Source organism: Microchirus variegatus (genome assembly GCF_963457635.1).
Source record: "Microchirus variegatus genome assembly, chromosome: 2".
Classification (NCBI taxonomy): Eukaryota; Metazoa; Chordata; class Actinopteri; order Pleuronectiformes; family Soleidae; genus Microchirus; species Microchirus variegatus.
In genome coordinates this window covers 40,035,874-40,051,141 of record NC_139803.1, presented here as the reverse complement: position 1 = coordinate 40,051,141, position 15,268 = coordinate 40,035,874, and the positions used below count along the sequence as shown (strand labels likewise).

At 39.7% G+C, this 15,268-nt stretch overlaps 2 protein-coding genes across 2 annotated transcripts; both read left to right on the top strand.

Annotated features, from left to right (window-relative positions):
* Positions 1 to 2,063: 2,063 nt before the first annotated feature.
* LOC310941931 (uncharacterized protein) lies at positions 2,064 to 10,279 on the top strand (the record flags this gene model as incomplete). Its single annotated transcript, XM_083907185.1, has 6 exons — positions 2,064 to 2,212; positions 3,099 to 3,311; positions 3,409 to 3,486; positions 4,366 to 4,558; positions 6,308 to 6,361; positions 10,142 to 10,279. The coding sequence occupies 6 exons, from the start codon at positions 2,064 to 2,066 to the stop codon at positions 10,277 to 10,279; spliced, it is 825 nt and encodes a 274-aa protein (XP_083763311.1).
* A 2,247-nt stretch (positions 10,280 to 12,526) lies between these two features.
* On the top strand, positions 12,527 to 13,663 carry paqr9 (progestin and adipoQ receptor family member 9; the record flags this gene model as incomplete). Its single annotated transcript, XM_083909958.1, has 1 exon — positions 12,527 to 13,663. The coding sequence occupies one exon, from the start codon at positions 12,527 to 12,529 to the stop codon at positions 13,661 to 13,663; it is 1,137 nt and encodes a 378-aa protein (XP_083766084.1).
* Between the last annotated feature and the right edge of the window lie 1,605 nt (positions 13,664 to 15,268).

The window sequence follows — 15,268 nt, the reverse complement described above, 5'->3', positions numbered from 1 at the left end:
TTCATTACCTTCATTGAGGGACAACCAATGAAAGTTAGTGTTATTGGGCCTAACTTTGGGGATTTCCAACCACTTTTATCGTAGCAGACTCAGAACCAGTTGTTAAATAAGAGGGCGTACTCGTTGAAGAATGATGTCATTGTGGACTCCTTGTGTTATCAGCTGTTCTTGGTGATGAGGGGGCCCCCCTTTCAGCTCAGGGCCCCCGGGGGCGATTCCAGTGACAAGAACTGCCACTTATGGGGTCATTTTTCTGCAAAAGGGAACTTTATTAACAGTCACAGACAATTTTGTCTTTTCATGAGAAATATTCCTTTATTCCATTCATGAACATGTTTATTTGACCATGTAAAGACTACAACAGAATTTTAATAAAAGTTCAAGATAAAATGTGTAATTTAAGCTGTGTTATGTGCATAATAATGTCATAGTTTTTTGGTCGTTTATAATAAATTATTTCAGAAATATTGTTGTATTTTCCAAGGAGAATCAAAGTAATGTTCGTACAGCAGGAACAATATGTGTGATTTTTCCAGTGAGGATTATTTAAGGTAAAGTAAATCTACATTACTTTATTATTTTTGAGGCCTCACTTCTTTTTTTCAATCACTGTTTTTCAGATCTGGGCCAGTGGATTTTTACAAACCACAAGGCTAAGCAGCAATGTGATTATCCCCCCATCATGTGATCTACAGCACTGGCATGAAAGAAGGCGTTTTTTTCTTTTTATGAGCGCTGAGAGAGCTGAACTTTCAGAGGTTTGAATGCACTGGACAGACACAGACACGCCATTCTCCTCCTCCTCAGCACTCGGTGAGTCTAAATTTAAATTTATCTGATGCATCTGTGTAGCGAAGTAGCCGGACTAGGATAATCTAAGGGATTACAAAGTGTTTTGATGCAGAATTTACAGTAGCAGCATTGAGGAGATCTTTTACACTTAATCATCAGCAGGCATATGGGTTTAGATTTGATTGAAAACAGCAGCGCTATTTTAAATCATGTTATTCTCAATGTGCACAGCAGATTTAAAATAAAGAGGCAGTGAATCACATGCAGTAGCAGATCTGGACTTCAGAACATTATGGCTTTCGTTAATAGCTGTGCAGATCTGTTTTTATATCTGCCAACAAGTGACTTTTATCACGACAGCTGCCTTGTTTGTGATAAATTCTGATTTCTACAGTCGATAAAATGCATTTCTGATTATGTCCACATGAAATAGATAATTTCTGGGTTTGTCAGTGAAAGTTAGAGGTGGCTGTTGCCCTCAACATCATTGATGTTGTCCAGTCTGCTGTGGAGATTTGGTACTTTTAAATGAATATAAATTCCCTTAATAAAACATTTGGACATTTGCAGGAAAGGAAATAGCAAAACTCAGTGCTCTAGACTTAGTTTCTCCAGATTTATGTTGCCTGTTATGGACCAGGGTTTGGTAGGAAGGTACGTTGGTAGATTGGTTGGTAGGTAGGTAGGTTGGTTGGTTGGTTGGTTGGTTGGTTGGTTGGTTGGTTGGTTGGTAGGTAGGTAGGTAGGTAGGTAGGTAGGTAGGTAGGTAGGTAGGTAGGTAGGTAGGTAGGTAGGTAGGTAGGTAGGTAGGTAGGTAGGTAGGTAGGTAGGTAGGTAGGTAGGTAGGTAGGTTGGTTGGTTGGTTGGTTGGTTGGTTGGTTGGTTGGTTGGTTGGTTGGTTGGTTGGTTGGTAGGTAGGTCGGTAGACAACCAAAGATTGTAGTCAAAAAAGATTTTCAGATTTGATTGTGTCCAACATAGCATTTTATTGTAATTAATTACAATAACCTGTCAATTTGCACATATTAATGTTACAGTATGGTATTCATGACATATATTACTAACGTTTGCATATAGGCATATAAGTAAGATATGTAGTGTAAATTGCCTTCTACGTCTTTATAAATATAGAATAGATGATGTAAGACTTTTCTGTGGCCCCTCTATCGTTTATCCATTTGTTTTTGTTGTTTACGGCAGGTTTGATCATGGCAGAATCATCTGACTGGTGAACCGAATCTTCAAAAGTGCGAGTGGAGAAAGCGAAGAAAATGGATCTTCACAGTAAACCCAACCACGCCTCGAGATTCCAGTGGCTCTCGTTGGCTTACCAGGGTCTGACAGAGATCCCCTATGACAACATCCTGAAGCAGACGGACAGTCTGGAGGTGCTGGACCTGAGTTACAATCTGCTGGACGAGTATCCTTCGTTTAGTAGAATTAGTAGAATTTATGGCGTCCATTTTGTGAAGTATGGTCCCGTTTGGCGCCAAATACTCTAAAAAACATGGCATGTTTTTTGGGTGTGGGCACTGATTGACAGCCACCCATTTTCTCCCAAATATGGATTTTCCTGGTTGCTGTGTTTTTGTGTGGTAGTTTTAACATGTAACAAACAGTTGCTGCTGCTGCTGCTGCTGCTGCTGTTGCCGTGGTGACGACAGCAGCAGGAAATTAGGTTAATGAGAACCATGAGAGTGAACCAAAACAAGTTAGAGGTCATTGTGAAACACTTTTTAAAGCAGACAGGAAGTGCACAGTTGGGTGACGTGAACCCACCCGGGCCTTTTATATTACATACAGCGTCATTTTAGCCGCTGTTGATGTAAAAACATTCATTACTTTAGTGAGTTATTCACAGCCGTAAAACATGGACTGGGAGTCAGGATTTTCCATCTTGTGAGTTGAATATCCTACAGGTACAGTTTATTTATTTATTTATTTATTTATGGTTAAAGTAAACTAGCATAACATGTATAAAACATGCAATTATAATCGTTACGTCGTCTCCGGCACCAAAGTCCATAGAGAAAATCAGCGTTTTTAGGACACAGGGATACATGGACTTTTAGTTTACTGCTGCTTTATTTTGTAAGTTTGTGTCTCTCGGGTAAATCCAAACAATGGATTTCAAACAAAAAAGTAGTTAAATAACACATTTGAAGTCACTTAATAAGGCAGTGATGGATCAATATCTGTTGTGTGCTGGGGTTTAAAAAAGATGATTTTTTCTATGGGCTTTGGTGCAGAAGAGGGTCCAGTTTTAAAAAGCCTCCTGTTGTTCCATGTGTTCCCGCTGGCTGCAGCCGTGTTTTCCTTTCATTCCGTCTTTATTGGAACCCGGCTCTTCTGGGTCAGCTGGAGAAGCTCAGCACGCTGATCCTGGACTGCAACAACTACACGTCGCACGTCAAGTTCCCGTACATGGCCAGCGTGAGCACGCTGTGCATCAACAAGAACAAGATCAACAACCTGCCTGTGTTTGTGGAGGAGATCAGGCGCAAGTTCCCAAACATCAGGTCAGTCCCAGGTTCAGTCTGTGTCATATTTGAAGCTGGTGTTTTTTCTTGTTTTTCTTTTACAACCTTCTCTGTTTATATTTCCATAAAAACGTAGGATTCTCAGTATGATGAACAACGAGGCAGCACCAAGTTACTTCAACGGAGGAAGTCTGACCCAGTACAAAGATTATAGGTGAGGCTTTTATCTGTCTATGAGGGGATTATAATCCAGTTTATGATCATTTTCTTTATTATTTTCAAGACATTTTAGCAACATTTTACAATTAAAATGTTTATTTAACATGTTAAATAAACATTTTAATGAGTGGACTATTCAAACAAGCGGAGATGAGTTAAACTTTATTTATATTGCATTATTCAGACAATAAATAAACGTTTTAACGTTGAGTTAAAAAATAAAATAAAAAAATGTGGTCAGCAATAAAATGTTAATAAAAAAAGATGTTAAATAAATATAAACTGTCATATATATACATTTTAAAACTACATCACAAAAAAGTCAGACTATATAAGTTTTATTTTTGATATTTCAATGACTGTTTTAAATTTGACTTAATTTAAAATGCTTTATATTCAATAGGTTATGATTTTAAAAGATTCTGTGGTACGATTAGAAAACATTAAATATAAAGATATTGCCAATAATGTAATTTATCCAAGTCATTAATTGAAATAATAGAGTTATATATATATATAACTCTATTATTTCAATTAATGACTTGGATTAAATTTTATTTATTTGATAAAATATTTTTTCTCATAAATTATTGCTTTTTTCCCATATTATTATTTTTTCTCAAATATTATAACTAAATTCTCATAATATTTTGACTTTTTCTCAAATATTACAACTTTTTTCTCACAATATTATGACTTTTTATTATGACAACTTTATTCTCGAAATATTATGACTTTTTCCTAAAATATTACAACTTTTTAATCATAATATTTTGACTTTTTCCTCAAGTATTACACCTGTTTTCTCAAATATTATAATGTGTGTTCTTGTCTCTGACCATGTGTGCGTGCGTGTGTGTGTGTGTGTGTACAGACAGTACGTGGTCAGTCAGATCCCAGGTCTGGAGATCCTGGACGACACCGAGGTCCTGGAGAAGGAAAGAGCTCAGGCTCGTAAAACCTACAGACTGCAGCGTCAGAGCAGGAACAGCAGCAGCAGCAGGAAGAGGAAAGAGAAGGACGACTCGTCCAGGAGACGAACGCACATGCAGAAGAAGACTCACACTGTCATCAGACAATAACAACACACACACTATAGTTTTATTTTAGTATTTTTAATTAAAAAAAAGTCTGACTTTACAGGTATTATCAACATCCACAATAACCACATTAAGTCATTATGTCAGTGTTTACATTGCAGGGTTACGACATGGTGTTACCACTAGGGGGCAGCAACGTGAAGTAGAAATCTCTCATTCCTTCCAATCTGACAGTTTATGGGATTTCCTGTTCCTTTCTACAGATTTGTGAACACCTCAGAATCTCCATGACTCATATTAAAGTGCGTGTAAAGCAAATTTTATTTCTTATTTTCTTAACACTCACTTTAAACTCGTTCTCTGTCAGTCCTCAAAATTATTGTTTGTTTTTTTTGTGCTGCAATAAAAAAAAGTGCGTGAACTCTTGGACACTTGGAATTTCCTAGTTTACTGAATTAATTTGTCTCCAAACCACACATTTAATCTTTATTTAATAAAAGTCAACGTGAAATAAATGTGTTTATAAAAGCATGACATTTTTTTGTTCATTATTTCCTGTTTTACTTTGTAGTTTCTCACAATTACTGCTTTATTTTGTAGTTTCTTACCAATTTTTTATTTCCTGTTTTACTTTGTAGTTTCTTACAATTACATCTCTTGCCTGTTTTATTTCCTGTTTTACTTTATAGTTTCTTACCAATGTTTAATTTCCTGTTTTACTTTGTAGTTTCTTACAATTATATCTCTTGCCTGTTTTACTTTATAGTTTCTTACCAATGTTTAATTTCCTGTTTTAATTTGTAGTTTCTAACAAATCACGTCGTCTCTTGCCCGTTTTATTTCCTGTTTTACTTTGTAGGTCCTTCCCAATGTTGTATTTCCGGTTTTACTTTGTAGGTCCTTCCCAATGTTCTATTTCCTGTTTTACTTTGTAGTTTCTTATAAATCTCTTGCCTGTTTCATTTCCTGTAATCACTCGCTCCGCCCTTTAACGTGTTACACCTGTGTGTAATTATCCTTCCGCTGTGTTCAACAGTCTTCTCTTCATCTGTTTTAGCTTTTATTGTTTTTATTGTCACATTTTACCGTTTCATCTTGGACTCTGGCTGCTCTCCGTGACTCTGTGTAAGCTCCTTATTTATCACAATATCCACTCCCAAAACAATATCCAGATTCATGCGCTCATATTTACACGTATACACGTCAATTTACACGTATTATCAACAAGAATGTGTGACTTTTAAAGCTCTTTTAATTACGTTCTTTACCTGTTTTTCATTCCACGTGTGAGTTAAATCACGAGTAAGTTAAATTCAAGATTCAGAAACGTTTTAATTATGTCAATTTGTCATTTAATGAGTTCAAATGAGTCACAAATATCTTGAATTCTGACTTGATTGTGGACGTGTGGAAGAGGAAGTGTGGTAACCAGTGCATTTACACATATTTAAAGTGAATTTAAGTAGAATAAAATACAATTAGGAAACAAAAATAAAAACATAAGATAACACAAACACAACATATTTACATAAAGTGCAGTTAAAATGATTTTTTTTTTTTAATATGGTTTGCAACAAAACATCTTATTTATAAAAATATGAATAGTTTTGAAGGTGTTAATTGTCTTTTTTTTGGACAATAATAAAGAGGAAGTGGCATCATTTAATTAGAAGCTCCTGCTTTGACATAATTTAAGTTTTTAGTGAATATTAAGCTCATGGTGGACTGGTGTTTCTCAGTCATTCTCTTATTATTGTTATTCTTTTGTGTTTTCAGTCCTCGGGGGAAATCCTGATCCTGCAGATCGACACAAACCAGGACATGGTTTTGGTTTTCACGTGTTGTTGTTGTTGGACGAGGATAAACTTCACCTGCGTCACTGCTGCCTGCAGAAAGAAATGTGAGTTCTGTTTCTAATTCTCTCTCTAACTCAAGTTCTCTTAGATTCACCGTCTTTTGTCTCGAATGTCGTGTCTTTGTCAGAGTTGAACAAAACGTTCCCTCAAAGACTCTGAAAGACTCCTGAGTTAACTGTTTACTTACACTATAACACTACTTTTAAACGTCTTTACTGAGGCTTCATATGAAAATAAACACATGAATATTAAATATGTGGGCTGCAACAAGTGAATTCATCACCTATTTTCATCATCTATTCATCAGTTTGAGAGTTTCCTACGATTAAATCTGTGTTTTCAGCTTCTAAAATGTGAATATTTCCTGGTTTCTTTGCTTCATATAACAAAAAAAAAACATTTGAGGTCGTCTTTTCCACATTTCATCGTTATTTTCTGACATTTTACGTCCAAATTACAAATTATTGTGACAAATAATTGTACGTTTGCAGGTCTACATGTATATTTGTAAGTGACAAAAAATACAGAGGATGTAAAATCACAATATTACGAGAAGAGAGCAATTATCATTTTATTTATTGTATACTGAATTTATACATTAGAAAATACCATGGAGTATTAGGGCCATAATAAGAGGAAAAAAAAAAAAATTAATTACGAGAATAAAGTCGTTATTATAGGAGAAAAAATGTTTATTATTAATATTATGACTTTTTTCTCATAATTTGACTTTATTCTCGCAATATTATGACTTTTTTCTCGTAATATTGTGACTTTTTTTCTCGTATTGTTGCGACTTTATTCTCGTAGACCTAATATTATGACTCTATTCACGTAATATTATAATTTTATTCTCGTAATATTACGACTTTATTCTCGTAGACCTTATATTATGCCTCAGTCATTACTCGTAATTTCCAAAAGAAATAAGATATTTTGGCCCTAATACTCCGTCCTAAGAAAAAAATCAATTTTATCGATCATTACAATATTAATATTATTACAAAATCAATATTTGTGTTTGGTCGTCGTTCATTTTAAAATAATAAACGATGACCAAACACCAATGTTGATTTTTCTTCTGTATTTTTTCCAGCCTGACGTCCGTTTATCTCGTGATCAGAGAAGCTGCTTCAACCACTGAGCTTCAGAAATGGTAAGAAAGTCACTCTTTTATAAATAGAGAAGGGAAAAAGTTTCACTTTACTTCAACATTTTTGAAAATTCTGTTGAAGCAAAAAGCAGATTTATGTCTGTATTTTGATCCACTGCTGCTAAAAGAAAACAAAAATGGCTGTCAGTTCACCAAGATGTGCAGTAGGTGGCGCACTATTTCAAGTCCTGGTATAAGAAGAAGCAAATTGAAACGCAACAAGGTTGCACGTGAAATGACACGTTTATATTTACACTGCTTATCTACTTCCTTTTGGGTTTAGTAGTGATGTTAACAAGGTTTCATGGTCTTTAGATACGGGAACAATTCCTATAAAATAAAAGTATTATTATTCAGGAGATATACACATTTAAGAGTAGGAAAATAAAAGTATGCTTTTTTCCTTGTGTCCCTGCTGACAGCCGTGTTTCTTTATTAAAAGCTGAACTGTCCCTTTAAGTCAGTCTTCACACTTCAACGGTCGACATGAGGCTAAATATAATCCTTTACTTTATAGAGAAGTACTTTTGAGAAGTCCTTTTCTGCTTATATTTCTGTGTGTGTGTCAGAGATAACGGTGCGTTTGTGTTATCAGTGTTTTCAGGAAGTTAAAAGTTAAGAAACTCTTTGACTTTGGAGGAAGTTCACGTGTATATAACGTCGCCGTGGTTACACAGAAACTGTGTTTCTTGAGAAATGTTTGCTATTTTCAAACCATCGTACCAACTGACCTACTTTATCTACTCTGTTTATTTTCTTATCTTCTCTCTGCTTGTGCTCGACTCCCTGCGTCTGGACTCGATGTCCTTTCGTCTTTAAACGTCCGTGTCCCTCTCTCTGCGCTTTTACTTTGAAAAACAAGAAGATTCTGCACGTGAACGTTTAGCTCTGCAGCAGCTGAAATACAGACAATATTCACCTCAATGTTGGCCTGCATTAAACAATAAAACTGAAAACTTTGGCGAAAATGTCCCCCCCAAAAAATTAAATGTTTTTTTATTTTTTTTAACAAATTTTTTTTTTTCCATCATTTTTTGGAAAGTAGAGATCTCGAGTTTCCCAAAGAATTAAACTTCAATTTTTGAAAAAAAATTTTTTTTTTTTTTTTTTCATATTTTTTGGGAAACCCGAGATCTCGAGTTTGAAACTTGAGATTTCAATTTTTTTTTTTTTTTCGTAATTTTTTTTTTTTTTCTCATGTCACTTCGGGGCTCCGTATAATAGCATAGTTACCTGAGTCATATTTTAACGTTTTCGGAAAACAAGAGAAAACAAATTTTTTAGCACGCACATTGGTAAATTTAGGCAGATATCACCATTACCAAAAAAATTACTTAGGCGATTATGCTATTAGGCTAACGAATACATTGTTTGTTTATTTATATGAAGCCCCTGCCAAAAAGTGATCCAGTTTAGATTTAGGTATTTTTCTAAACACACACACACACACACACACACACACACACACACACACACACACACACACACACACACACACACAGTCAGACCAGTTAAACATGGTTGTGTTTATTACAAACATGGATGATGTCATTGCATCTGTGGATAAAGGGGGCGGAGACTATATTATGTCAACATAAGTAAATATCATATTCATGCTAATATTAACTGTTTAACAAAGACAGAGAAAGTTACATATAATACCTTTAGTAGAAGAAGACTCGCCCTCTTTGTTGCTGCGGGGAATAAATATTTAAATATTAAAAGCCAGAACAAGACCAGTCAAGAGTGTGACTCTGCATTTTTGTTTGGGTTCTGACTCGTTTGTTTTCTTTCTTATGTAAAGTTTGAGTTATTAAACATGACTTTAAAAAAAGATTCTATCTTTCCTTCCTGTCGTTTTCAAACAAGAGCAAAATAAAAAAATAAAAATATATATATATATATATCCTTATGATAAAATATATAGAGATGTAAATAAAATAGGGATTAATGGAAATATAATGACTGTGATTAATATGAGGAAAAAAATATATATGTTCAATTAAAAACCAGATTCAAAAATTTGCTTCTAAAATACATAAATAATAATAATTGAGAAAAAAAATGCTCTTAAAAAAATTATTGTATAAATGAAGTTTATACATCAAATACTTAAATACAAGTCTTGTGCCTTCGTTGAGTTAGAATGGAGGTCAAATTTACTGTGTGTGTGTGTATCCGTGTCTCCTCTCTGGTTAATTATTTATTTCAATATTCTTGTCTATACTTAGCCTCTGAAGAGGACACAAAAGCCCCCTGAGGACCTGCTGTGGCACCAGGTGCAACAACACAGACCCAGAGGTGCTTTAATTTAATAAGTCTTCTTGTTGTCTGCAGTGAAACTCCTGTGTCTTAAAGGGATAGTTTTTTTTTTTAATAAGAAAAACATTATATTATTTACCACAAACATGTTTATACAGTACAGCGTGTACAGTGTGGGTCTGTAATGTACTTCCTGTCCATGATGTCATTATAAGGAGCTGTCAGTAATGACTTAATGGATGTGCAGACGTACTGACTGTCGGTCATTAATGAATTATAAAGCCATGTTTTAGCTCTGGGTCAGTGTGAGTGTGGTCTTTTGAGCTTCTCCGTCCTCAGGGACATTTAGGAAATGGTTGCCCCGCCCTGGACACCATCATCACCACCACGTCTTCCTCCACCTCCTCCTGTCAGAACTGCTGCTTCAAAGACTTCCTGACATCTGGACGTCTTCATGTCGTCGTCCTCATGATTTGACCTCGTGTTATCAGCTTTTAGTTGATTTGTTTTTGCTGTTTTGCAGAATCTGTTTGGTTGTTTTTTAGCACAGTTCATCATCTCCTCAGTCCCTGACACAGTAAACACCGTTGACCTTTGACCTCTCTGTTACCTCCTGAGCGCTGACAGCGATGAGAGGTGGTTGAGCAGCGTCAGATGCTGCGCGTGCGAGCGCCGACCGTGTTCGCCGTCTCTCCTCTTCAGCTCGTCGATCTCCTGCTGCAGCTTCTCCTCAAACTCTTGGACTTGCCTCGCTTTAGTTTTCCGCTCAGGTCTGATCTGCTGCTGCTGCTGCTGCACATCAGAGCTTCTTCTGTTTTCTAGGAGACGGTTGAAGTTCTCGCCGTCCTTCACTGCTTCATCTGCTGAGCAGCTGACGGCCTCCACGCCTTCTTCTCCGTCCTGGAGTCTCTGCTGCACTCGGAGTTCTCTCAGTCTTTGCAGACGTTCTGCTGGAGAGCAAACGTTCCTCTGTGGAGTTCCGGAGGACGACGCCGGCTTGTTTCTCTTACGTGGAGGCGGCGACTCCTCCTCGCGAAGCTCCTCCTCTGAACGTGACGACATCAGGACTGACCTCGGCGTGAAGATGTATCTGCACACGGTGCAGCTGTAGATGGTCTGATTTATCGTGCACCAGGGGCTTTTTATACACTTCATACAGTAACGGTGTCCACAGGAGATGGTCACGGGATCCTTCGGTAGATCCAGACAGATCAGACAGTGCAGTTCTTGCTTCATTCTTCTTCTTCTTCTTCTTCTGTGGTGTTTTACTACGGTTGGTATCTGCCATGTTGTTAGGGGGGAAAACGTGGAGTTGAAAGGCCGTCGGTTTCCTTACAGGAGATGAAAGGATTGAGACGTTGACACAGGTGCAGGGTGATGGTTCTTCTCAGTGTGTGGAGAATTCTCTGCAGGGTGTTGACCACATCTGTGGAGTGTTTGTTTTGTCTCTGGATGTCCACACTTCCACAATCACAGCAGCAGCTCAGGGTCAGACAAGAAGCCTTTTGGTTACAAGCCCAATTCCTTTCCTCTTGGCCATGGGTTGCCAACATTTGACACTTTCTGTGGGCACTACTTTGCATTTTCAGACATATTCCAACCTGTTTTTCTTACTTTACAAGAGCAGTGTTGCTGTTGTCTTGGTCTTGACGTGAATGGAATCACTTCCTCTGTGCAGTGCAGTAGTGTCACTGGGTAAATAAATTATCGTTCGGAGTTGACGGGATACATTTTGAGAATGGCTTTTAAAATAAAAAAACATTTGTTTATATTTATTAAGTTACTCACTGTATTTTTAAATAGACTCGTTGTATTTATTATTTAGGTTTAGGTGTATTATTTTATTGTATTGTATTGTATTGTATTGTATGACCTCTAAAAGAGAGTTACATCACTGGTCTTTTATTTTTGAAAGCCCAAACCGGAAGCGCAGTAGCGCCGCCTCTGCTCTGCAGTAACTTGACGCTCGTCATTACCTGTCAGTGATTCTCCGGCTCCTCTCTCTCTCAGGACGCTTCTCTCTCTGCTGCTGCTTCTTTAAAGGATTTGGATTATTATTAATTTTTTTTTTTATGCTTGTGTGTGTGTGTGGGAAAAAGCCCGGTTTTAATCCTAATCTCGCGTTGTTAACGGAGGGAAGGGTAAAGAGCGGCGATCCGTCCCCGCATTGCAACGGAATGGGAGTTGGATGAAGTGAGAGTCGGACACGGATTGAAGCAGGAGAAGCAGAAGCAGACCGGGAGAAGCCGCGCTGCTGCAGCCCGATATAGCTCTCATGTCCGCGGCGTGACCTACATACCACGGAGCTCATGTCCACGACAACACTGCGCTGCGTGGACACAGGGATTGATTTCACCCTCGTAACGCAGCGGTAATTGACCTTCACGTCTCTGTGCTGCTGCTGCTGCTGCAGAGGAGACACGTGAGTGTTCATGAGTCTGAAGAACCTGGAGTCACTCATTCATCTGAGCTTCTGTGAAGCTCAAAGAGGGTCAAAGAGGAGCTCAGAGGGGGGGAGTAGATGCTGCAGGTGGCCTCAGGCTTCTGGATTCTTTCCCCATTTATTCTGCAAAAAAATCAACCCCAGGACTCTGCTCTGAAGCCTTCATGTGGACGGATCAAAGGTCAGGATCCCATCAGGGTTGGAAGATCCTCCAAGATATGCTTTGATTCGATCACGCAGGACGTGTGATTTGTGAGTTTGCCGTAAAAGTCGCCGGCGTCATGATCCTGAACTGCCGTCAGCCGCTTCCTCTGCTGAGCCACACCGATGTTCCCCCTCGGGTCATCGAGAACTTCATCCTGAGCGGCTACCGCTTCCCCAACTACAGCCTCAGGGACTGCTTGCTGTCGGCGTTCAGACCCACCAACGAGACGGGCAACTTCTGGACCCACTTCCTGCCAGTTTTTATCTTCTCCTTCTATTTCGTGGAGGTGTTCGGCTGGGATGGCGCGCCCCATGGCGACTCGCCGTTCTTCTACCCGATGTGGAACTACTACATCGGCGTTTTCTGTCTGCTCGTGGCGAGCAGCATGGCCCACCTGCTCAACTCCATGTCCCTGGTGGTGAGGGAAGTCTGCTTCTTCGTGGACTACGGCACCATCAGCGCGTACACGGTCGGCTCGTCGCTGGCGTACTTCTACTACATCCACCCTCGCGCCGGGATCGTTGAGACGGGAAGACGCAACGACTCCAACGTGGAGCCATCGGGGGCCACCGCTTCCTCCTACGCCCTCCCAGAGTTCGGCGTGTTCTTCGAGAGCTGCTACATCCCGTGCGCGTGCGTCGTCGCCATCATCTGCGTGTTGTCCTGCTGCAACACTCGCCAGAGGTGGAAGAAGCACCGCTACGCCATCCGCACCCTGGTTTTCCTCCTCCCCTTCCTGGTGTCGTCCACGCCGATCTTCTACCGCCTCCTCGCCCGATCGCCCTACTCCGCCGCCTCCTCCTCCTTCGCCGCGTCCGCCTCCATGCCCGTCTACTTCTACCGCCACTGCTTCTGGCTGCTGGCGTCGGCCACGTTCAACATCAGCAAGCTCCCCGAGCGCCTGGCGCCGGGTCGCTTCGACATCTGGGGCCACAGCCACCAGTGGTTCCACTGCTGCACCTTCCTGTCCATCCTGGACGAGCTGCACATGATCAAGACGGAGGTGAGGGCCATACTGCTGAGCCAGACGCTGCTGCTGCCGCCCGCGGCCGTCTCCTGCCTGCCCGGACCGACCGTCGCGTCCACCTACGGGGTCATGCTGGTCCTGCAGACCACCATCATCTCCATCATCGCGTGGTTCTCCTGGTGCGCCAACTCCATCTACGGAGCCCTGGACAAGGAACGCCCCAAGAAGCACCTGAAGTGTCACTGATGTCACGCAAATGGAATGGTTTGCGCGTGATGCCGCTCAAGATGCACGCACAACGTCAAACAAATCCATCCTGGTGTCCATATAATCAAACTAATTTCAGGAATCGTCCGTCAACCTTTCGTGAGGGGAACTAGAGGACAGAGGAGTACATATTGGACGCTCCTTTGCCCTGAGCTGTTCCTAGCATGTTGCGACAGGATCACTGAGGATAATCACTACCTCTCAAAGGACAGAGCGAAGGTGTTGTTGCTCGCGAGAACATTTTTTTGGGTAAAGGGACGGGTTTGAACGTCCGCGAGGCGATTTACAGAAGTCACGTCCTGTTGTTGTTGTACTACTACTACTTCTTCTTCTTCCCCTGACCTTTAATGTTTCCTATTGACTTAAAGGGATAGATCAGGTTTGCATGAGCGCTTTGACGCATCGTCAACAAGAACAGCCCGAGACTTGTCCTTTTGGCAACCTGCTCCTGTCGGAAACTGGACCTTTTTAATCCGCTCGCATAGAGGAAGTTGGCGTTGGCGATCGTTGAGCGGTTTCCAAACTCCAATTTCCACTCAGGCCAAGAGTGAGACCTCCATGTCTCAGCACGGGGGGGTGGGGAGGGTTGGGGTGGACTATCCCTTTAATGCTTGCCAGACCCTTTGTTTGTTACCCAGACCCTTGTCTTTTTTGCCTCTGACTTCCACAAACACTCGTCTCGTTTCCTGCGAGTGACGCATGCAGCAGCAGGAAGTGCAGACGTCACAGTAAAACGACTTAGAGCTCTTAGAGTCTTAGTTGAGCACTTTTCTCCGTGGTAGGGTTGGAGGGTGGAGTAGATAAATGAGTTAAAAAGCCATGCTCGGTTTCTTCTTCAGCGCACAATGATGTCCTACTGCTGCTGGAGTCCGTATCGTCTTATATTCACAGCGAATTCAGATTCAATTTTGTTTTTTTTATAAATCAGTTTAAGAAGATTAACGGACTTTAATGTTGCCCACTTTCTAAAAAAGAAGATTCAAGCAGCAGTTTCTAATGAAGGCCTTTGTTTAGATCATGACACGTGTCATGTGATGTACAGCTCACAGTTAAAGCCATACTTTAGACTTTAGAGTGATAGTTGGAATAAATGGCAATATTGTAACTGACGTAGTTCACACAGCAGTTTGTGCCTTTTGTGTATTATTAGATTAGAAAATATCTTAGAAATCATCTCAAATTCCCCCACAACCATCACAGATTATCTTATTCTGACGTGATTTTTTTCATAATATTATTCCCAAAATGATTAATAATTTTCTGTGGCCTTTTTTAGAAAAATCTAAACCAAAATTAAAACCTTCTTATTTTTCTTTAATAAATGTTATTTTTTCCTGGCGCCTTTGAGCTGAGAAAGTCATGAAAATGTCATTGTAAAATAGAAAAACTAGTGGTGTAAATGTAGCATGTTGCTAACACTTAGCACACACCAGTTGCTAACTGGTCACGTATCGCTATTTTCAGAATAAGTAAATACACGAGAGGCACAAACAAACGTTGCTTTAGTTTATCGTGTAAAAAGTAGACGATACCTTTACCGTAGATTAATAATAGTGTTTTTAAATGCATGACGAAGCAAGGTTA